This window comes from Ostrea edulis, chromosome 4 (genome assembly GCF_947568905.1).
Source record: "Ostrea edulis chromosome 4, xbOstEdul1.1, whole genome shotgun sequence".
NCBI lineage: Eukaryota > Metazoa > Mollusca > Bivalvia > Ostreida > Ostreidae > Ostrea > Ostrea edulis.
In genome coordinates this window covers 83,904,204-83,929,304 of record NC_079167.1, presented here as the reverse complement: position 1 = coordinate 83,929,304, position 25,101 = coordinate 83,904,204, and the positions used below count along the sequence as shown (strand labels likewise).

The 25,101-nt window shown below is 36.2% G+C and overlaps 2 protein-coding genes and 1 non-coding gene across 7 annotated transcripts in view; 2 read left to right on the top strand and 1 right to left on the bottom strand.

The window, feature by feature from the left end:
* Positions 1-9,988: 9,988 nt before the first annotated feature.
* On the bottom strand, positions 9,989-19,613 carry LOC125670923 (D-amino-acid oxidase-like). 5 transcript variants are annotated; one of them, XM_048906362.2, is made up of 13 exons: positions 19,562-19,613; positions 17,100-17,187; positions 16,965-16,992; positions 14,659-14,856; positions 14,479-14,590; positions 13,932-14,011; positions 13,278-13,343; positions 13,098-13,152; positions 12,922-13,023; positions 12,742-12,818; positions 11,810-11,927; positions 11,355-11,447; positions 9,989-10,602 (listed from the first exon to the last, which is right to left on the bottom strand). In XM_048906362.2, the coding sequence occupies exons 3-13, from the start codon at positions 16,979-16,981 to the stop codon at positions 10,489-10,491; spliced, it is 1,032 nt and encodes a 343-aa protein (XP_048762319.2). In that variant the 5' UTR covers positions 16,982-16,992; positions 17,100-17,187; positions 19,562-19,613; the 3' UTR covers positions 9,989-10,488. The 5 variants fall into 5 exon arrangements, with proteins under 5 accessions (XP_048762319.2, XP_048762325.1, XP_048762321.2 ...); XM_048906368.2 differs by lacking the exons at positions 13,932-14,011; positions 14,479-14,590; XM_048906364.2 differs by lacking the exons at positions 16,965-16,992; positions 17,100-17,187 and having other exon boundaries at positions 19,562-19,610.
* Positions 12,038-12,111, top strand: Trnas-gga (transfer RNA serine (anticodon GGA)). Its single transcript has one exon. It is a non-coding gene; the product is annotated as a tRNA-Ser (tRNA).
* A 2,160-nt stretch (positions 19,614-21,773) lies between the features above and the next one.
* The window catches only part of LOC125669698 (receptor-type tyrosine-protein phosphatase kappa-like), a 34,148-nt gene continuing 30,820 nt past the window's right edge, over positions 21,774-25,101 (top strand). Inside the window, exons 1-3 of the mRNA XM_056164005.1 lie at positions 21,774-21,917; positions 23,172-23,309; positions 24,560-24,841. Of these exons, the coding sequence (XP_056019980.1) occupies positions 21,851-21,917; positions 23,172-23,309; positions 24,560-24,841 (487 nt within the window). The 5' untranslated portion in view covers positions 21,774-21,850. The remainder of the gene's footprint in view (positions 21,918-23,171; positions 23,310-24,559; positions 24,842-25,101) is intronic.

Genomic DNA, 25,101 nt, shown 5'->3' with positions numbered 1-25,101 from the left:
GTGACAAATTCCATGATTATTTATACGGCAACCAGTTCATAGTTCTTACAGATAACAATCCGCTTACATATGTTCTTTCCACCGCCCAATTAGATGCTACTGGACATAGATGGTTGGCTTCATTAGGTGCATATAATTTTGAGATTTTGTACAGGACAGGCAAGAACAACCAGGATGCAGATGCACTCTCAAGAATTCCAGCTAAATCAATCAACTCGATTTGTAACAGAACGCAGATACCATACATAGAGACTTTGTCATGCAATCCTCAAGCTGTATCAATGGCAGAGATTGACCTACACATGGGAGTCAGTGATACAATACAGTGGGATTTAGTTCAGATGAATGATCCAGAGTTAAGATCTTGGAGAACATTTGTTGATAAAGGTACAAAGCCAAGGAAAGGAGAATTACCAGCTAGTCCACTGTATAAGATTTTTGATCAATTGGAAATGAAGGATAATGTACTATACAGAAAAGTGAAAATCCAGGAACGAAATCGACTCCAACTAGTAGTTCCAAAATCACAAGTCAACATTATTTTGCAAGCTGTACATGATGAAATGGGACATCAGGGCAGAGACAGGACAACAAATTTAATTAGAGATAGATTTTATTGGCCAGGGATGACAAAAGATATTGAGCAATGGATAAATAATTGTAGGAACTGTATCAAGAGAAAAACCCAACCAGATTTGGCACCTTTAGTTAATATTCAAACCTCACAACCACTGGAACTAGTTTGTATAGATTTTTTATCTTTGGAGCAGTCAAAAGGAGGACATCAGAACATATTGGTTGTGACAGATCATTTTACTAAATACGCACAAGCTTTCCCTACAAAGAATCAAACGGCTAAAACTACCGCAGAAATTATTTTCAACCAGTTTATTCCAAATTATGGTATTCCAAAAAGACTACATTCAGACCAAGGAGCAAATTTCGAGAGCAATTTAGTAAAAGAACTGTGTACTTTATTAGGAATTAAGAAGTCCCATACAACTCCATACCATCCAATGGGAAACGGTATCACAGAACGGTTCAACCGTACACTACTTAGTATGCTAGGAACATTGGATTCTAACAAGAAAATAAATTGGAAATCTCATGTAGCTTGTTTAGTTCATGCGTACAACTGTACTCGCCATGAATCAACAGGACAATCGCCATTCTTCTTAATGTTTGGTAGGGAACCTAATTTACCAATTGATATTGCTTTCGGCTTAAAACAGAATAAAACAGAGCCACAGACAAAATATGTAGAAAGGTTAAGAAATAGACTTCTAGAGGCATATAAATTAGCATCGAAACAAAGTAGTCAATCACAGAACAAACAGAAGGATAGATATGATCTAAGGACACGGGGATCAGTTTTACAGATTGGAGATAGTGTTTTAGTCAAGAAAGTAGCTTTTGATGGTAAACACAAGTTAGCTAATCAGTGGGAGGATGATACTTATATAGTTTTAGAACAACCTAATCCGGATATTCCAGTTTATGTAGTGAAGAAACAAACAGGAGAAAGTAAGAGAAGAACATTACACAGAAATCTGTTACTCCCAATTGGTTATATTCCAGAGGACAATACCAAGGATATAAATCAGATTCAGGCAACAGAAAAGAAGACAAAGCAACGACCTATTCCCAAACCAAGGAAACTGAAAAAGAAACCAATTCCAGAAGTGCATGACTCATCATCAGAGGAAGACATTTTGGTAATTACTGATCATCAGACCTCAACCGGTCTTGAGGAGCAGCAGTACACTACTCAAGATGATATTTCAGAAATAGGAAGCGCTTCAATAGTAGCAGAGGAAGAACCTAGTGAAACTTCAACAGTTGCAGAGGAAGTAGCTAGTGTAAATGATGACACCGGTGTTATGGATGATGATGAGGAGGAGGAAAGCCAGGAAGTTATGCCAAGAAAATCTACAAGGATCCGACGACAGCCAAACTGGTTGACAACAGGAGAATTTGTATTAAAATCCCGGTAACATATATACCATTAGAGAGAAGGGATAATGAGACAAATTTTGATGTGTAGTATGTGCCACTTCTATGGTGAATGGGTCTGTCAGACGCACGAAATGGGGGTACTCGGAACGAAAAATGAAGACGTTTTTGACAATTTAAGTCCATATTTCATTCATTATCCAAAAACCCTGCACAGTATTGTCATATAAAATGCATGATACAATTGGCTGGGTTAGACTACGTGGTTTAGAACCATTTTTGTTTGATTTCCTGCATAAAGTCAGCCATAATTGGACAAAATGCACTTACTATTTTTTTTTCACAAAAAATAGTGTGACTTTGTGACAGAAATTCCAAATTTAGGCTAAGTCAAATACATTTTATCAAACTACAAACATCATTTCCATAATCTAGACAAAATTCTGCATCAAACCATACAGGTTGTACTTTGTTTTACCCTAGGTTGGGGTTACTCCCATTTTTAAGCCCCTTTTGAGGAATGACCACCGCACGAGAGCCGTAGAACAGAATCGGCATACATTAACCGAGCCGGTAGCAGACCACACCAGTAAACCACAGGAGCTAAGCCCGTTTGGGCCCGAACTCTGTGATACCATAAATATAGATCAAATTTTTCTGTAGATAAATAATTTCTTTGGAAACGAGGGGCTTATTTATATCCGAATATGAAGAACCCCTCGTTTCCACAGAAGTTAGGCAGACACACCAGGGATGGCCATCGGATCAGGTGCCTAACAGAAGTAAACATCCCCTATTAACCGGTCATACTCGACGTGAACCCTATATCTTGATCAGGTAAACGGAGTAATCCGTAATCAAAATCAGTCTGTTAAGAACAGCCCATCAATCGGTATAATCGATTGATTGTATCTTGCTTAACGTCTCTCTCGAGAATTTTTCACTCATATGGAGACGTCACCAAGACCGGTGTTCAAAGGGCTTTAAATCTAGGTCTTTGCTCGGTGCTTACAGCCTTTGAGCAGTGGGGCAATCTGACTAAAGTACAGACCTATATTATATCTAATATAGGTCTATACTTTAGTCAGATTGAGCAGTGAGGGTTCTTTAGCGTGCCACACCTACTGCGACACGGGACAACCGTGTGAAGTCGACAGACCTAAGTCATTAAAACAGGTAGTGACAGTTCCATCGCCAAACGCTCGGCATCGGGTGTGAATGTCACGGGTCCTCGGAAATGACCTCAAAAACGGATGCCCCGTGTCGCAGCTAGAGAACCCCCACTGCCCAAAGGCCGTAAGCGAGCATTTGTCTAAATTAGAAGCCCCTCACTGGTCTTAGTGTCGTCTCCATATGAGTGAAAATTTCTCGAGAGAGACGTTAATCTTGATACAATCAATCAATTATTTGTGAATAAACAATAAAAAAAGGTATGCAGAATGTTATGTTATTACCTGTTAATCGATTAGTTTCAACATTCATCATATTCAATTTTAAAGGGGAAGGGTGGGGGTGGGTCTTAGTGAAAACTATGTGAATTTTGTTTTTTGTCAGACATTGAACTTTTGATATCGCCCCTAACACTATTACGAGCAATACTTCGGGCTATATGGAATTTGATCACGTGACCAACCCGTATCTATATCCCGATAGATATTTTTAAAATGATACCTTATTTCTTAAACAGAGAGGTTTAGTTACAAATAGTTATTGAAAGTGTACCTGTAACGTCATCAAAATTTGTGTACTTCGGCGGTATGACGCGATATTTTATGTGCAGCTACCAGTTGTGCAATCTCTACCCAGAATTATCATTCCTTGCTCACATACATGATATATGAGTGTAAGGAACGATAACGATTAACTACTACACGTACTTCCGGTAATACGCGTAACTAAACGTTTTGTGTGAAGTCTATGCCGTGTACGTGTAGATTAAATGTACACTCACATGATGAAATTCATGTAACTGAAGCTTTCTGATAAGAACATTATAACAACTGGTTTTTTAATCATATGTAGAACATGCTCTCGCGTTTCATATCATTTAAGACAAATGATAATATAATGATTATTAATAAATATGCAAAGTTAACAATGGAAAAGCTAAAGTCATCCCGTTTGTCATAAATTTTAGTTGTTAGTTTGCCCTTAACAACTGTGTTCAATAAAATATTTAAATATGAATTGAATTTAAGCAAATATGGAAGACTCTGGTTGGGGCAGTAACCCCACTCCCTCCCCTCTCCCCACGTGCCTATGTTCCATAGAATATTTAAATATGATATTAATTACATACCACTTTATTTTTCTTAATTTGTTTAAAATTACATAAACACTTCATTGATATTTTGAATCATAATTAAAAATTTATCTCGACCTGAATTTCATTGACTTATAAGACATCAATATTTCCTATATTAGATTTACATGTATTTCAAAATTCGAGTTGGACCTATCGGTATTCTAAATTTATGTCATGCCTGGATACCTGTGTGATCCCATTTCTACAGTTAACTATTTTAATATAATGTCCCTGAAGACCTAGCATGCATATTTTGACAACTCGTACTCCACAACCTGAATCAAATATTTTGTCACAAGAACTTTCGATTTTGGTACTTTTTTGACGACCCATTGTTTCCCTGATGTACTAGTATGTGCTTTCATCGTTTCCTTTAACTCCCACGCCCACTAGTCATCAAATGCACCGATCTCTCGGAGTATTTTCAATCTTATTCTAAGTATAGTGACAGTGACATGTCTGATATACGGAAGTTGTGCACATGCGAGTGACGGCTCTAAAGAACTTGCTAACAACGCCTGGTTAAACATTACACTGGATTCTTATCACTTTACATACGGTAAAAAAAAAATTCCATCGTTTTTGCCAGCATCACGAAAAGGGGTACTTTCATATCATCGCCCCTGGTCAGATTGAAAATCATCTGACGGACACTTAAGCGGTCCATGACTTCGGTATAGAGGAATTTTCCTATTAAAAGTATACTTTGTGAAATATATAGCGTATAAAAATTCAACATCATCAGTGGTATGTAATTTTCATAAGATTTTTATAGCAACCTGTCCATAGGTATTCCACTCGCAACTTCGTCCATGGTGCGGGGACCTTTCCTTACTATATATGATACATTATCGTCCGTGGTCGGAACTTCTTTTCGGGTACCTTTTCTTACTATGTATGATACATTACCGTCCGTGGTTCGGACGTCTTTGGGGGACCTTTTCTTACTATGTATGATACATTACCGTCCGTGATCTGGGCTTCTTTAGGGGGATGTTTTCTCAATATATATGATACATTATTGGTCAACTATCTGGAAGTGTATTTTTTCTCATTTATTTTCTAACGAGTGACAAATTACATTGTAAACAGCAAAATACCCCACCCACCCCCCATGCACACACACACACACACAACCCACGTTCATTAAACTCGTTCGCCTTCACAATGGCGACATTACAGACATACGCATCAACATCCTTAGTTGACGCTTAGTATATCCAGGGTACGCAGTTTAAATGCCAAATATCCTTATGGGATATTGAACCAGAAACACGTTTTGGGCCCGAACTCTGTGAAACTATAAAAATAGATATTTATATTTATAGCATCACAGAGTTCGGGCCCAAACAGCAAAATACCCCACCCACCCACTATGGAGCGCCAAATTAACATAAACTCAAATAATTGAAGATATCTTCAATTATTTGAAGATATCATCAATTCAATTATTGCTCTCTTTTATTGAATTAATGCGCGCATTAAATTAATTATTGTTCTCATCAAATGAATTAATGCTCGCTTCAATTCAATTATTGCTCTCATCAATTGAATTAATGCGCGCATCAATTGAATTAATGAGAGCAATAATTGATTTAATGCGCGCATTAATTCAATTATTGCTCTCTTCAATTCAATTGATGAGAGCATTAATTTCGTAGAAATATTGCTCGCAATAATTGATTTAGAGCTCGGTATAAATAATTTGATGATCTCTTTAATTCAATTGAAGATATCTTTAATTATTTACAATGCTTTTGTATAAGGAATTAATGCGCGCATCAATTCTTTTAAAGAGAGCAACAATTCAATTAAAGAGATCATTAATTCAATTGTGGATATGTTGAATTGAAGATATCTTTAATTATTTAGTTGCTCTCTCTAGAAGAATTATTGCTCTCTTCAAATGAATTAAAGATATCATTAATTCAATTGAAGAGAGCAATAACTGAATTAATGCGCGCATTAAATCCATTATTGCTCTCATCAAATGAATTAATGCGCGCATCAATTCAATTAATGCTCTCATCAATTGATTTAATGCGCGCATTATATCAATTATTGCTCTCTTCAATTGCATCAATTCAATTGTTGATATCATTAATTCATTTGAAGAGCTCATTAATTCAATTAAAGCGCGCATCAATTCAGCAGAAGAATTAATGCTATCACCAATTCATTTAATGCGCGCAATAATTCAGAATTGAAGATATCATTAATTATTTGAAGAGATCTTTAATTAAATTGTTGCGCGCATCAAATGAATTGATGATATCTTCAAATAATTGAAGATATCTTCAATTATTTGAGTTTATGTTAATTTGGCGCTCCATAACCCACCCCCCATGCACACACACACACAACCCACGTTCATTAAACTCGTTCGCCTTCACAATGGCGACATTACAGACATACGCATCAACATCCTTAGTTGACGCTTAGTATATCCAGGGTACGCAGTTTAAATGCCAAATATCCTTATGGGATATTGAACCGGAAACACGTTTTGGGCCCGAACTCTGTGAAACTATAAAAATAGATATTTATATTTATAGCATCACAGAGTTCGGGCCCAAGACGGGCTAAGTCCCTGTGGTCCAAATAGGTCACAAAATTCCTCACCATAAAAGAAGTCAGACAAAACTGCTACCCTGGTAGTATTTAACTGCAATTTATTGGATATGTCAGAGTTTTTGTGCGATCTTACGCGTAGATTAGGGACGGGTCCAGGAATTGCGGTTAAGGGGGGGGATCGCAACTTTATGAGGTAGGGGGTCTGAGGGCCGCCTTTTAGGCCCCCCAGTGGGTCTAGGGCAAAGCCCTGGTAGGGGTTGAAATATATCTTCTACGTAGTTATTTTTGCTATTTTCTGTCAGTTTTAATAAAGTGAAATTAATAAAATGACGAAATGAATTACCTAAAAATTGTCTGGAGATGAAGACCGTTTGACCGAGATTCATAGATATATCTATAATAAACTCAAGGCCACGAGTAGCCCCTATCAGAAACTTCCACAACACACCCGTCTGCATGGGAAAGGAAACAAGTTTGACAGAAATGAAAGAAGAATTTAAATCATACAACACACAGCGGGAAAATCTAGAAAATGCTTTTACGAAATAGAAGCAGTCAATAGACAACATATATGAAAGTCTTCCAGATTTGATTCACACTTTGTGAAACACATGTTCCGCGATATGACTTCATTCGTGAAAATATAAATCATGAAACATCTGAATCCTTCCAAAATCAACAAGAGGTTGATATTCTTGCTATTCACAATCAGAATTGGATTCAAACAGAAAAAAGGGCAAGACTCAAGAAGGCGGGGCTCGGTACGGGGATTGATGTGTTTTTGGTGACTAATCCTTCCGTACACTCAGATAATGTTAAGGGGGAGGGAACAAGGACCAGGAAGGGACAGATGGTCCCACCATATCCTTCTACGCCCCATAGGCAGCAAGATCCACCACAGAAAAATAGTACCCACAGTGTCCAAAACACGACAGCCGCTCCTCCCAACTATGATGCAGTTCTGAGAAACTCACTAATGATGAAATTCCCCTCACTGTTAGTGACTGAATATGCTGAAGATGATATAGAAAAAATAGCACTACCAGAAGAATCATCTTGTCGTCTACGAAATTCATTCGCCGTCAAGGAATTCTGTGTTGATACGGCCGAAACAAGTAAAACGATTAAGGACAACGATCCATGTAGAAAAGCGGAAGTGGATTGTTTAGGGATGAATGACGATCTTGGTGCTATGCGTAACATCAAAGTTTTTGTTACGACATGATATAAAGCTCAAAGTAGCAAAGAACTCGATCTTAAGAAAGGATGAGTTATAAAACAGATAATGGGAGATATCAATGAAACGATATGGGTGGTACCCCATCAGTGTCGTGTCCCTTAAAAAGGTACTGGTTCACGATTTTTGATAAAAATATTTTTCATTCTTGTTGTTAAACATTAAAAATATAACTCATTTAATGTTGACAGCCAAATTTTTGATCTTCTGAATACAAGAATTAAAGCAATATTTTAGCCTTAAATCTGTGTTATGTAAACAAAGACTCGAGTCTTTTTATGTAAACAAACAGACAAGTGAAATGTTGATTTTGTAATGTAAAGCATCTTAATTTTGCATAATCACAAATTTTAACTTTTAGATGACACATTTTACCCCCAAAATGCTTGAAATGTGAAAGATACAATAAACTTAGATCAATATCCATTTCTTTTGAAAATGTAAACAATAACATACTCCAATCTTTGTTTACAAAACAAATAATTATAACTTTTTAAAATGGGCCTTTGTAATAATGTATAACCTTGGTTTTTATGTGAAATCTTTTAAACAAATTAGACAGTAGATTTTTATCATTAAAAGTGAAATAGAAAATTTTGGAGAAAATCGTGAATTAGTCCCTTTAAGCAAAATTGTCACAGTTAGAATTCACGATAAAGTACATTGTATCTAAAATATAATATTAAATGAAAAAATAAAGTTTTTGAAGCATTGAAAGTTATCACACGTTATTACGTTATGTAATGCTCTCAAGTACGTTGTGACACGGGGACTTGATTCCGTGAAAATAGTAAACAATACGATATTTTAAAAGATTTTTACAACTGTTTTTAGACACGAGCAAGTCCCTGTGCTTAGAACGCAAAAAGTACTCACATCAGAACAGAGACGGCGAGAAACCCAATGAATATGAGTGGGAGGGGAAAAGACAACACATCGTAAAATGGCACAAATCAGCCACCATACCTAGCCCCTTGGCTAGCCGCTACGATCTTGAACGCAGCCCTGGCCATGTGTCTACGAATGTACTGGCGTTGTGTAGGCTAGCTAGCCATTAGGTCTAGGAATGTACTGGCGTTGTGTAGGCTAGCTAGCCGATAGGTCTACGAATGTAGTGGCGTTGTGTAGGCTAGCTAGCCGATGGGTCTAGGAATGTAGTGGCGTTGTGTAGGCTAGCTAGCCGATGGGTCTAGGAATGTACTGGCGTTGTGTAGGCTAGCTAGCCGATGGGTCTAGGAATGTACTGGCGTTGTGTAGGCTAGCTAGCCGATGGGTCTAGGAATGTACTGGCGTTGTGTAGGCTAGCTAGCCGATGGGTCTAGGGATGTACTGGCGTTGTGTAGGCTAGCTAGCTGATAGGTCTAGAAGAATATACACTAACAAAGTCGCGGTGTTGGAATTCTCATATTGCTTCACTGGTTACGTGTGACATATCGAACGAAATATAAAATCCTATTGTGTACTTTCAAGGCTCTGCATGGATTAGCTCCAGCATACATCCAGGAACTAGTTCAAGTCTACCATCCACAGTGAACACTTCAATTTGCGGATTCGTTATACCTTATAAAGCCACGCGCTCGCACTAAACTGTATGGTAAAAGACGGTTTGATGTTCCTTCATCAACTTTATGGAACTGTCTCCCACTGGGTCCTCGTGTCGTTTTTAAAAACAAACTTAAAACTTATCTTTCTAAACTTGCGTTTTTTCTGTAATTCGGTTTTATGGACTCGTATACAGTCTTTAAAAAAAACTATTTAAAAAACCCAGTTTTATAATTATTTTATGCCCTTTTCTATGTATTTATTGTTCTTTTAGTTTGTTTTCATTGTTTTATATGTAAAGCGCTTTCGGGTAATTGTCTTTATTAGATATAGCGCTATATAAATGTATAATATTAAATAATGAAAATAATTCAATATTGACCATGAATAATATGATTTATCTTTTTATTTCATTATCATATATTAAAAAGAATCGAGTTATACTTCGTCTACAATTGCACTGTTCCAATGACTACACCTTTATCAGAAACTTATTTCTGTTTTATTTATAGATTATAATTAACATAAGAGTGTTCGATTGAATTTGAATACACAGTAAAAAGCACACTGAACACATTTGTACAAGTTTTGGATTAGACAGATTTCATGATCTACAGTAATCAACTGATCACGTATTGAAACGTTTGCTTCCTTTATTCTGACATATCAGAGAGTCAAATAGTCTCTCGTCATCCACAGTCTAAAAATAGTCTCTCGTCATCCACAGTCTAAAAATAGTCTCTCGTCATCCACAGTCTAAAAATAGTCTCTTGTCATCCACAGTCTAAACATGTTTCTTGAAACACGGTTTGTTTGATTCTCTGTAAAATACTTGAAATCTGTCATTGTTAGAAATAATTAAGATGACTAGATTTTCTTAAAGTCTCGAAAAGTTTGGCGTAAAGGCCGTCCGAATTTCTCTGACGACTTGTCCTGCACAACCCCAGTGTAACGTTACCCCCGCTCCTCCGTGTCCGTAATTATGTACCACCTATCAAATAAATACAAACGTATTCAATCTACCAAATAACGATATATACATGTACACGTATTCAATCTAACAAATAACCATATATACACGTATTCAATTTAACAAATAACCATATATACACGTATTCAATCTAACAAATAACGATATATACACGTATTCAATCTAACAAATAACCATATATACACGTATTCAATCTACCAAATAACCATATTCAATGTTTTGTTGTTGGATACAGATTACATGTATTCATTTCACGAGTGAGACGGGCTTTTTTTCTTTTCTTTTTTCCCACGAGTGCGAAGCATTGTTCAACTTTTCCGTTTATTACATTTTCTTCGGTTTTTTCTTCAGCACTTTTAGCTGTCTCTGTATAAACACTAATGAATAGAGATCACTTGCACCGCGCAAGGACATACCGACGAAGCCAATCTCTACCCAGAGTTATCGTTCCTGACACTGTATCCGAGAGCAAGGAACGACAACTCTGGGTAGAGATTGCGACAAAGCGAGAAATCGCCATCTTGGTTCTTGCGTATTGTATTTTATTGGTGGAGTTTGCAACGAGTCTTGATAACAGAAGATATGTGTAGGCTGCACATGTAGGCCTAATCCTTCACAGCACAAGATCGACCTTCGAGTGGCTTTGACAGAAAGTACACGTACTCAGTCTACTACAAGTATTCAACATAATGATAACTATGATTAGATGATTATAGGATGAAAAGTTGGTGTAAGCTATATGTTGGAATTACCAATTTCCCCTTTGCGAGTCTCTCTGTTTCCAGACGTACTCCGGAAGTTCTGTGGGGACGTAATCCGGTCCAATGTCGCACCACTTCTGCTTCCTACACAGGGAACCAAACTTCATAAATATTCAGGAGTACTAGCATAATTTGAGAATGAACGACGAATTTGTAGCAATAGTAATAAAGTCAAGATACATGAAACACGTTAACTTGTTCTGTGACTTATATACATAGTTAAGGTAACCAATGTCAGATGTACAAGCGTGTGTGTGTCTGTCGAATTCAGATTTTGTTAGACAATTTAGGAAAATAAGCACATACCGGTACTAATAATCGCCTACGTAACGTGACCCTCGGTTTTTGTGCACAGGAACAATTCTCGAACCGTCGCTTGCTGAACCGAGAAGATCGCTCGTCCGAGATGATATTCCATGACTAGTTATTCAAGATCTAATAATTACCTTCAGACTAGGCATCATTTCCACGCATCCCTCCAAAATCATTTTGCGGTCCTCGTCATCAACACCTGTGTTCCAGTTTCCCTCCTGACCAGTTCCACCAAGGACCACCGCGTCAGCTCTGTGGATAAAGGAAATGAAACAGAACTTATTACACGTAATTGTTTACTCTAGTGGTCATCTTGTGGTATAGTGCTCATGTGTAGCGGTCAGACAGGTTCCATCACCGGTGGCTAGATAGCTCAGTTGGTAGAGCACCTGACTGGAGATTCAGGGGGCCTGGGTTCGAATCCCGGTCTGTTGCATTTTCATGTTACATTTGAAGACATTTAAGCCCATTTTAAGGAGGAAGGAATGTAGCGGTCAAACGGGCTCGATCGCCGATGTCAGATAGCTCGGTTGGTAGAGCACCTGGCGAGAGATTATTAGGGCCCGGGTTCTAATCCCGGTCTGGTCCGCTGCATTTTCTTACTGTTAAGCATGTAATTGATCCCGTAGGCATCCGGGCTAAAATAGATCCTCAGCACACCTTGTTTGTCGTAAGAGGCGTCTAAATGGGGCGGTCCTTCGGATGAGACCGCAAAAAACCGAGGCCCTGTGTCACAGCAGGTGTGGCACGATGAGGATTCCTCCCTGCTCAAATACCCTAAGCGCCAAGCATACGCCTAATTTTTGCAGCCCTTCACCGGCAATGGTAACGTCTCCATAATTATGAGTGAAAGATTCTCGAGCGTCCCGTTAAACAATATTCGATCAATCACACATGTAATTGTGGTACGCTTCGGGATTCACAAAGATAATTGAGTTTACATCACAAACACTTATAGATAGTGAAGACTGACAACCCCAATTTACGTTTAACCATCAAAAAAGAAAAAGCAGAGCAAAAATGTGGGATAAAAATTGGTGGTTAAACATGTCCGTATTAAACATACCCTGGTAAAATGTAATTCTCGCAGTGTCCATGCGTTCCCTGGTAGGTCATAAAAAGTTTCACCCATGGGGCTTTGACCTGAGGAACAGAACAAATGTACAGAATACGTAGCACCGTGTATAATGTGAGAATATGTAGGATAATCTTATGAGAGTTGAGAAATGTTAAATGGCGTCCTTACCCTCGTGACCTGCCCGCGGATCGGTGTGACGTCATGGTCGTTGATGAGTTTCCTGGCTCCCAACCCCGTACAGTTGACAATTACGTCATACTCTTTCACTAACTACACAATCAAAATTTCTATTAGAACAGATGTGTGACGTAATTAAAACATGAAAGAAACAGAAACATACGTACATCCTCTAACTTGTCGATTCTTGCGTCAATGACATTACCATTGTTGTGTTTGAATCTGCAAATGAAAAACACCAAGCAAACGTATTTACAGCAGTACCAGGGTTGAACATTTTAATCCCCATGCACCGGTACAATGTACCCAAATATTTGTGCAATATTTCGCTGATTTATCACACTGACCTTGACATCAGCCAGGACAGATAAGCTTTGACATGGATCATCACGGTAGTATAGAACATACCAAATCTATGTATTAAATAGAATAAGAAAACAAAATAAGTTTATTGCAGCTAAAAAGAAAAAGTCTTTGGGTAGCCAATTAAAATAAAGCCTTTTAAATAAAAATAGAAAATTCGTCCAGTCAGAGAGCAGGAAATGGCATGGTGTGTAACCTGAAGTCACTTGAAGTAGATCTTTTTAATAGAAAGCTTTTCTAATACAGCTTGTAGTAGGTAATCTCGGCAGGATTCGTCGAGGCTGGATATTTGGACTTACGCCTCTTCCGAATTCGTCAGTCCAATCGATATATCCCAGTGAACTCGAAATAAAAGACACCACAGAGTCGTCCACCTTTGCTTCATACTTAGATATTTTATTGAAAGTAGATATTATCGGCAAACTAACAACTCAACTTTATGACAAATAGGATGATCTCAGCTTCTCCATCGTCTATTTCGAATTGCTTATAGGAGTTATGAGATCGATCACTGTTCGTTATCTTTACCTTCCAAATACATGTATGCAGCGTTGGCGAATCGCTCCGAGATTATAGCGCAGGATACAACGAAAAATCAAATAAATCACTTGTGTTAAGTAAAGTACATGTTCGTATACCTGGCCCTGGGAAAGAGCAGTTTGATCTCCCGACTGTCCACCTCTCGGTAACCTAGCACCAGGTGTCGCCACTCCGGACACTGTACAAATAACAACAGATCAGTTCCTTCACCTGGTTAAATCAACACCTTGGGTACTCCTGGGTGTTTGTTTTTTCAAAGAAGACACCGGACAGATTAATGATATTATTTAATGAAAACAAATATCGTCTTAAAATTTAACTGACACATTTCATGATACATTTTAAACTATCTGTAAAACGAACCTGGATATAAAATATCAAGTACGTATTGTTTAATCATGGTACATGTTCACACACATTGTAGCATCAAGTACGTATTGTTTAATCATGGTACATGTTCACACACATTGTAGCACATTCTAAGCATCTTATAGCTGGATATCGAATCATTATTTAATGCTAGACGGTGGATATGGTAAATGTCTGACCTTGTGCAGTATCATTAAGACGTTGGATATGGTAAATGTCTGACTCCGTGAAATATTAGAAAGGTCGAGGAATCCGAATTGATTGTTTCTTGCCTACCTGTGGTTCGGAGAAGAAAGAGTAGCCGGAAACCATCTGGGCCCCGAGGCGATTCGCCAGTGGTGATGTGGCTAAATAAAATAGGTAATTCAAAGTGTCGCGACCCCACTGTCTGCAATTAAAAGGGTTAGTAAGTCCTGCGCAACGTATAGAATCACCACAAATAAATAAAGTTCTCACATGACCATATCCTGATTGTCTCCGCCCACTAGATGTGGCTGCCAGAATCCACCCGACCCGTCTGATGTGGTGTCCGGACTGAAACGGTCAGCAAGGACCGTGACGTCATAGTTGGGCAGTTCATTCTGGATCCGCACGGCGGTGGACAGGCCTATCACCCCTGCCCCCACTACACAAACTCGGGGTTTCTTCATCAGCCTGGAAATAGTAATAGTGTTAGGTAATGTCGGTTTTGTGCGGATGAAAATGGAATAATTGAAACCCACCTCCGTGAATCAGTCCGTCCTTGCATAAATACATAGAATTTACTAAAGTAAATTTTGACATTTTGGACTGTGTCATGTATGACACTGTTCAACAACATTCTTTTAATTTTCTTAGAAAAGTATTTCGCAGAATTTGAGAACGTAAGAAATGAAAAAGTAAAGATAATGAACATGCACTGATAAATCTTTCGATCGTGACTCCTATAAATAATACAAAATTAAGAGCAGGGCAAACACAGACCCCTGGCCACACCAGAGATAGGATCAGATGCACAGGATGAGTAAGTATCCTTTGCTGACAACGTAATTACAATCGGTTTTAATCAATATTTTGGTTTATTATATGATAAGATCTTCAATAGTCCAAAAGACAATGTCTTATCATTTAATCAACCAATCGATAGAATAAAAGCGCTTATAATTACGTCGTTTAGAAAACAAATTGCAACATTTACAACCGATTTCATTAAGTCGTTTGGTTGATTAAATGAGAAGATATCGTCAAATGTTAATGGAGTAATCCACAATCAAAATCAGTGTGTAAAGAACGGCTGAACAATTGGTATGAAACACGTCAGACAGCATTTGACCCAATGACAGGTTGTATTGGCATACTAGATCGTTATAACGACCATAAAATTTGCGAAATGCTGATCTAAACAAGACTGTTTGAACTCCTGTAACATCAACTTGTTTGTCAGTAACCTGTCCCGATTTAAAAACTGAACATACAAAGAACTAGCTCTTGTGTATCGAATCATTTAAGATACATAAACACCATATGCAGGTGATAATGGAATATTGCTACATAAATTTGGGAAGTTGACGATGGAGAAGCTGAAGCCATCCCATTTGTCATAAAATTGATTTGTTAGTTTGCAGTTACCATATACCGATGTTCAATAGAATATCTAAGTACGAATTAGATGTGAAAGATTATGTGGTGTCTTTTATTTTGAGTTCACTGGGATATTTCGAATGAAAATTATTATTGCTAATAGATAAAACGTCGTCAATATATCTAAATGTCGAGTTGAAGGTCTCAACAATATATTTTTCTTCTCATGTAGCTTTTGAATAAATTATGTCGCGTAAGAATATAAAAACAGGTCGGCTAGTAAAGGAGCACAATTCGTGCCCATGGGAATTCTAACAGACTGGGAGGGGAAGAAAGTTTAGACAAACATTACATGTACGGCCGAGTCTCTGTATAAAGTATAAATTTAATGAACCAATGTTAACTGAGCAATCTAGTGAAAATAAAATTAATATCAGTTTCAAAATAGCGCAGAGGATTTACTTTGATATACAATTAGTTTGTTAGAAATGTTCCACTCCCAGGAATACTTTCTGTACTTTGATTTTCTTCGCCCAACTTTTCGGCTCAAAAGGGGTTTAACCCCTGTGCGACTAATGGGTTCAAGTAGCAAGTTTAAAAATAGCTCATTAACTTGATTTTAAGTGCAATCTAGTTATCTGAAATAAGAAATTATTTTTGCTTCTAAATAGAACGTACAACCTACCTTTCAAGTTCAGAGATAAACAAAATATTTGGGTCAGCTCTCGGTAAATACTGTTTTGTATGGTTTACCTATGGTGAAGTATTACCTGGCCTCGTTATATCAACAGAACGAGTCAAGCATTAAGTCACTGGATTATTTTCTTCCTCCAAATAACATTTTGATATTTTATAACACATGTAAGTTTCCAGTAACCCTTAAATATCTCTAGATGACAGGTACCAATTCTGTATATTTGCACTCACGAGGAGGGACAATCAGAAAAAATGCAAGTAATGCTATTCCATAGCCTGTTCTTATTCAACGTCACGCACGTTTTTATAAAATATCTAAATGTTTTATTCACTTATTCAAAAGTCACAAGGCCAGCATCGTCGCAAACCACGGGTTATTGTTTCATTCTATTTCACAAATAGTTTGTGAAATAGAATGAAACAATTAACCCGTGGTTTGCGACGATGCAAGGCCAGGTAGTCGTACATACTGACCATAGAATTATATCCTGTTGATGAGGACCTACCTAAAAGTGAGAGCCATTCTTGAAATACCTATAAAAGTAATTTAGATAAAACAAGTTCATGATAATATTTTTTTTTTATTTCAAAAGAAGAAAAAGCTCCTTTCCCCCCAATTTCTCCGGTAAAATGAACTATACCCTTTCATGTCCTTTGAAGCAACATAAGGATCAAACATACACTGGTGCTTCCTACTTGGCTCACACCAAAATGACAATATGATGCCTCCTTCAAAATCAATAAAGAGTATTTATTAGAAGATAAATACCAAGATGAATACAAGCAAGTAATCAAACTTTTGTGTCCCATCTAATATGTATTACTTGATTGTGATTAGATTTTTTTTTTTTTAAATAAGCTCTCTGAATTAATGATTTCACAAAAGTAAGCTATGGTGTGTAATTTCTATTTAATTTTTAAGTAAAAAGTTATTGGTGATTGGCTCAGACTCTTATCAAATTACGTACAATAAAGTAAAAATTATTTTCATTTTTGTTAACTTGAAGAGTTTATCATTATATCGCATACTACAATTCATATTTACAAATTACAGGCATGTGTCTACTTGTTCTCCCCATATGCCATCTACATAGATCTACGGAAACTCCATGCAGCTGCAAAATGTTTTCCTTAGATTAAATGTTTGAATGAAGCCTTATTCAAAACCTTTTCTTACAATAGGTAATAACCTTAGTTACTTACTCAATATATGTATACTTCTCTAGGTTCAGTTTTAGCTAAACTCTAAGGTGATTATTTTTTTTTTAAAATTATGTTATGTAGATGTTTCATTCATGCGAGATTCGTTAAAATCTGTGGCTATGCGTGCAGAATTTTTTTTAAGCGGTTACAGAGAATGGCCCTGCCTCTTGTGTCCCCTCGTGTATATGAAGATACGCGACAGATAGTACGATCTGTCACGGGGATATGAATTATAGACCACGCAGCAGGGTTAAGGTGTCCCGAGTAAAGTTAAAATAATCATCATAAAATGTACCTCGGTGCACTTCATACTATATGACGTCACAATATAAAAGTACGTCACGACGTACAGGTCTATAGTTGTATCACGGGGAAAATGTCATAATATTTTCTCGCTATTTATTGCCGTTATCTAGTGTTCAAGCTGTATGTGTTTTAATCTGTTTGTCAGATGATCCCCCCCCCCTAAATTTCTTCAATAATATATAAGTCTCATATATTTATATATAATATGTGAACGAAAGACTGTAAAGTAATCTTTACATCACTTTGTGACCTTGATATCGCCCCCGATGTGTATAGTCATTTAGAATAAAGAAAACCAACGCATGTACATATCGACTCGTTACAGGTGAAAGATGACGATATTTTATTTCGACCTAGGCATATTCAGAAAGGTAACTAGTTGCAGATTTAGGATTTTGATACGGAAGGTACAATATTTTGCCTCGTTTAGATACGATTTGGATGTGAATGTGGAAAATGCCCAACATTTGAGTTGAGATTATGGAAATTGCTATATTTGAGAGGATATTGTACCGATCCGTATCACTCTTTAAATTTACTATATTAATGTCGACATATCAAGCCCAAGCTGCAAATGGTTTGAGTGCATCTTTCACCTGGAACGAGGTGATAAACAACTAAAAGTCTAGCGGATAAAAATAGCTCTACGTCACTTGTATGACGACGTAATAGGTAAGCAAAGGATTTCCCCACGTGATACGATGTTTGTTAATGTATTGACAAACGATTTTTACTAAAAATATGCGACGCTTGAAAGAATTTTACTTTTATATGAATATGCTGTTATTGCTTGTTATTTTACCCGGGACACCTTAACCCCGCTGTGCAAGAAAACGATGACTGGTTGATTGATGGACAAATGTACATATGCCCTAAATGTCTCTGTGTAGCACCCCCCCACCCCCCACCCCCACCCCCGGCAGATGTTCATCGGCATTGTATACGGAGAAAATGAAGAAAGAAAATATGCCGGCTTCATGCTTAAACGCTGAGCCAACATTAATGTTTACCTGTTCCGCGGAGTTAATATTTATGGAGCATGAATTTACATTAACTCAAATAATTGGAGACATTTTTAATTATTTGAAGATATAATAAATTCATTTGAAGCGCGCAAAAATTATGTTAAAGAGATCTTGAAATAATTGATAATTTATCTTCAAATCTAAATAATATGTGTGCATTAACTGAATAGTCGGTAACACTAATTATTCTTCTGAATTTATGTGCGCTATATAATATTGAATTGTTTCTTATTGATTTGATGCGCACATTAACGATATATTTGAATTATCAATGATAGCCTTCAATTATAATCCCAATGATGCGGCATACATAGAATTTTGTACATGTATGTTCATTTTTAAAAAGTTTTAATAACTATTTTAAATTCAATATTGTATACGTATTTAAAATGTAACCATGAATATCAGTAATTTAAAAAAAGTTAGCAATACAAATCACAAATCAAAACAGTCCTGATGCGACCTATCTTCCCAAGTCAAGGGTTTCTGATCCGTATGTGGAGCGGAGCGGATCAGAATTGACTTGGGAAGATGGATGCGACCATAATTATATAAAACAGGATACCTACTCACAAACCGTAAGTATCCGACGATTTCCTGTTTCATTATAGGAACGAGTTATCCATTCCACTAATTCGAGATGATAGTTGGTAAAATGGGTAGTAAAAACCGGGCCGGGACGGGTCAGATCACCTTCGTAATCCGAAGTTTTTAGTTTTCTTCGTTGATATGTCATTGTTTCTTTTGAAACTTACGGAATATATTCTCAATGATACATTAAGTCTTCGCCACAAATTTTAGCACATAATATTACCTATAGGTAAGGAATTCAATGATTGTATGAAATCTGGTTGGTAAAATGGGTAGCGAGACCAAAACACACATTATTGCATATTTTCTGTATAGAATGCATCTGCTGCTGAAAACCTAGCATTTTTTCAATTCACATAGAGTTGAATTTGATACTTAATGCATTATTTGACCATTTAAATGCCTTTTATCTTAATTATCGGCGATTTTTCCAAACCCGGGCCAAAAGGAAACCGGATGCGGTCGACCCGGGACGGCGTTATTTATTCCGATTAACCAATAATAATGGTCCTAAAAAAATATCACCGACTGATAAATTATGCCTACTTTATGAATATTTAAACTGAAGAAAGAGTTTAAAGAGGATTATATGGAGAGCAATTAATTACTTTGTATACCATGCCTGATTAAAATAAAAATAATAAAAAATGGCAATTTATTAAAAATTAAAAACATTTTAACCATACTGATTATGATCTGTATAATAATGACTTAAAATATTGTATTTATAGTGCTAGTATTCATTTCTTCATTAATAAAAGATATATAATTTAAAAACATCTTAACACATCAAGATATGAAGTGTGCATATTCATAATATAAAATGATGGTATTATATATCTAATTTTTAAATGAAACAATTAACAACACAGTATATGTACATAAATTTTGTTTTCAAAATGGCACGCAAGTAAGTCTGCATATGCTTGTTAAATTTTAAGTTAAATTTGAGGATCATGAAAATTGTAATTTTGGTAGGCCTTCCTGCTCTACATCACTATGCATTTAGTTTTTCTTACATATATGTGGTGGTAGAGAAGATTGTTGAAAATTATTCAATTCTGTGACAGTTTTTGCCCTGCCTTTAAGACCAGTCCTGAAATTTACCATTTATGTCCCCTTTGTCCCAAAGATGCTTCATACCAAATTTGAAAGGAATTGGAATGATCATACTTATCAAGAAGTTAAAAATGTTGAATTGTTAACGCACGATGACAGACGACAAGCAATTGCAATGTCACCCGAAACCTAAAAATCGTAGAAACGACTTTTTAAATCGTAGAGACGATTTTTTAAATCGTAGAAACGATTTTATAAATCGTAGAAACGACTTTTTAAATCGTAGAAACGACGTTTTAAATCGTAGAAACGACTTTCTAAATCGTAGAAACGACTTTCTAAATCGTAGAAACGACTTTTTAAATCGTAGAAACGACGTTTTAAATCGTAGAAACGACTTTCTAAATCGTAGAAACGACTTTCTAAATCGTAGAAACGACTTTTTAAATCGTAGAAACGACTTTCTAAATCGTAGAAACGACTTTTTACATCGTTTCTACCATTTAATAAATCGTAGAAACGATTATTTTTATTTTTTCTGCTAGGTTAAATTGGCACGAATACGCCGTCGTAAGTAACTTAATGATAGTTAGGTTAAAATTTAAATTAAAAAGATGGTTCTTATGAGGACACCTCCAAGTGATAAGAACCGTGCAATGTCACGTTTCATGAGATCGTGCACGTGATAGCTAACATCCTCACTTTATTCGGAATTTTAATATCTGGCCCGGGTTACCGTATCCGGTTTCCTTTTGGCCCGGGTTTTAATAAATCATGAATATTAAATATATAAGACTCGCATAACAAGTGCTACAGCATTTTGGTGATAAATTATCATAATATTTATCTAAATCATGTGTAGTTTCATTGTTGTGTCACATAGTTCAACCGTAATCGCAGAAAAATGTGTATTTTCCCTCGCTACCCATTTTACCAACCTGAAATAAATAAACATTGATATTTTCACAGTGAATCAAAATTATGCGGTATTTTTTGTAGCGAAGATCCAATGTATCATCCAGATTATGATTAAGAAGTTTCACACCAAACGAAAATAAAATAACGAAGAAAACTAAAAAATTCGGATTACGAAGGTGATCTGACCCGGCCCGGCCCGGTTTTTACTACCCATTTTACCAACTATCATTCGAGATAGGTGGCGCAAATGTACTTCCTGTAAATTGAGACGATAATGGAATAATGACACAATGTGCAACAAGTGGTCTATGATCTTAATTTTACTTTTGTTCGTTCATGTAACCATAATAAATTCTGGTGAGTGGTTTAATTTTTTGACAAGGATCCAGGTTTTAATCGGGTGGTGGCACTAGTTGTTGAGACGTTAATGAAATGAAATTTCTCGTCTGTCACCGAGTGCAATTTTACTAAATTATTTTGATCATTTCTCCACAAACATCGATTTCTGTAAGAAATTATAGTATGTTTGACACTATGATGACAAAGGTTTTTAATGTTTACAGTTAACGAAGCACCATCAGCGTAGTGTTTTCTGAAATCGCATAAACAGACCTAATCTCAGACCCAGCTGAATGTCGGATGTAAACATTTTGTGAAAAAATGTGATAGTGTACTTTTTAATAGAAACAACTTTGATTTAACACAACATTTTAGCATTATTTAGTTTTTGAACATGTATATGGCGTTTCTAGGGCTGAAACGATACGCCCCCTTCACGATTCGATACATATATTGCAATACTTATGCCACGATTCAATACTTTCAATACGATATAGTTTACAGAGGAAACCAATAATAACGCTGAAGAAAAATTTAATTACCAAAATTCAAAATCATAATTTTAAAAGCAAAATGTTGCCAAATTGTAAGATGTCTGTTAGCTGTAGTTTAAACTGATAAAGTTTTATTATCATTTTTGTCAACCTCAAAGCAAACAACAGTTTGAACATTATGCGACGCTAATTTGTCTCTCATGCAAGTAGAAATAATATATACAGGCTGAGCCTGGTGTATTTTACTGAATCTGTTTGTAATAAACATATCGAACCGAAAATCGAGGCAATGAATCGAACATTGAATCGAGCGTTTACATTGAACAGTATCGATATTTCGGTGAATCGTTTCAGCCCTAAGTGTTTCCCACTGGACTGAGTTCTACATATGGAACGTCATCTGATTGTCATCATGTATTATATACTGTAGATGACTGATGTCATAACAAAGATTATATGTATACATAGTGGGCAAATTGTGGCAGCATATTATCACAGAGTTACATGGTTTTGGAACCATTCAAATGGACTAACTAAATTTTCGTTCATTGACACTGAATTATTTTTTTCTGTTCATGAATGTTGTTGAGCTTGGTATTGATTTCCATGAACAGATGAATTGATAAATCTGACCTATTTCATTCTTAAATCAATTAGGCATAAGACTTTAAAAGTTTTGAAAGAAAGAGATTCTGTTCACTATATAATCAGTGCTTCTTTATTTTCGGTGAATTAGAAATGATTAAAGAGAATGTGTTACTTTTGTTTTCCTTTTCAGCTCGTGTGTGTGAGCCTGGTAAATTTGGTTGGCACTGTAAGTTTTCATGTTTCTGTGCCGAGGGCAGCTGTGATCCCGTCACTGGGGCCTGTAGCTCAGGATGCAAACAGAACCGCTATGGACCAGGATGTCAGCTCTGTAAGAAATAAACGACAACAGGTCAAGAGATAAAAAAAAAAATCTTTTGGAATATATGTGCAGAATTCATGAAAAGAGAGTTGAATTTGCAGATACAGTAAACATCTTCATTGTCTGAAAATGAAAAATGCTTTATTGGTCTAAAAGTATATATATGTAAAGATAGTAACATTTATATATCCGGAAATTTTTAAACCTACTTTATTTAAAATTTGTTCCCAGATGTAGAGTTACAAAGAAACTGGTGGTCTCAAGACAGGAAATATTTCTTTTGAAAAAGAAATGAAAAATAAAATATTACATTTATTTGTTGAGGGTTGTTATTGTGAACTGCTTAGGACCAAGGAAAGTGTGTTATGTATTAGGTCCAATATACTTCTAGATGTTGCTGTTCCATATAGAGTGGCTGTTTTAAAATGTCTTAAGACTGTAGTCAACTGTTGAAGTGATCAGTCAGATGTAGTTGTCATCTGCCTATTATCATGAGATGGAAAATACCATGTTGCGAAATTTTTCTATGGGTGTAAACTTTGGTGATTTTTTAGTTCATACATATAATTTTAGTGGAATGTATTTTCAATTGGCAGACATTAAGTTCCAAAACTAAGAATTGATAAGCAATGTAGTCTTAATTACTTATCATTACTGTTGTCAGAAACAACTGACACAAAATAAATAGCCCAGTAGTTTATTTACCTCCCAAGCTGAAGAGTGCTACATGTTCCTATGATATAAAACCAACTGCTATGACATAGTTATCTTTCCTTTGAGAATACGTATTATGATTGCAGACACATTTTGGTGCAAATTTAGCTTTTAAAGATTTTACTACATAATACCAAATTGCTAAAATAAGGCAAAATTATCATCCAGCAACCATCTGAAGAAAAAAAAGGTTATAAGGTAAACTATTAGACTTTCTGAGACCCAGACAACACTTTTAGGAAACTTTAAACTTGATGGATTTTGTAGTACATGTCTTTACTAAATTTTATTTTACTTTCCATTATTCTTCACATATTGTTTAACACACACCCACACACCGGTATATGTGTAGTAGGTATGAATTGATTCAACTTATTAATCATCAGATGAAAAATAAATTTCAATCTCTCTGAGACTTGGACACTTTTCTGGCCAGGATAGATCCCATAGTCATGGTAATTTGAAACCTTGTAGTTTTGTAGAAGTAAACCAAATCTACTGTTTCAGTTATTTGCTTATGTGACTATTATATTTCTTTTCCTCAGTATCTGTGTTTCGGTACTCTGTGGAGGCACATGGATATTTAGGGAACACAGATAGGACAGGAGATGCAGAAAGATGTGTCCAGTGGAACAATCCCATCTTTGTCCAGATGTATGGCTTGAAGCCTACAGATTTTCCAGATAAGAAGATTCCTGGTGCTGTCTGTCGAAATCCACTGAACAAAAATCTCCACAACTTGGGGCTGACAGAGAAAGGCCCATGGTGCTTCACCAACTTCATTGAGAAACCCAAGTACTTCGGGTCATGTGATATTCCATTACGAGGTCAGCAGTAGATTATAAATGATTACAGTAATGTGATGGTTCAATGATTACAGTAATGTGATGGTTCAGTGATTATTGTAATGTCATGGTTCAATGATTACTGTATTGTCATGGTTCATAGATTATTATAAAGTGATGGTTCAATGATTACTGTAATGTCATGAGTCATTGATGAGCATTAAGATATGGTTCAATGATTACTGTAATGTGATGGTTCAATGATTACAGTAATGTGATGGTTCAATGATTACAGTAATGTG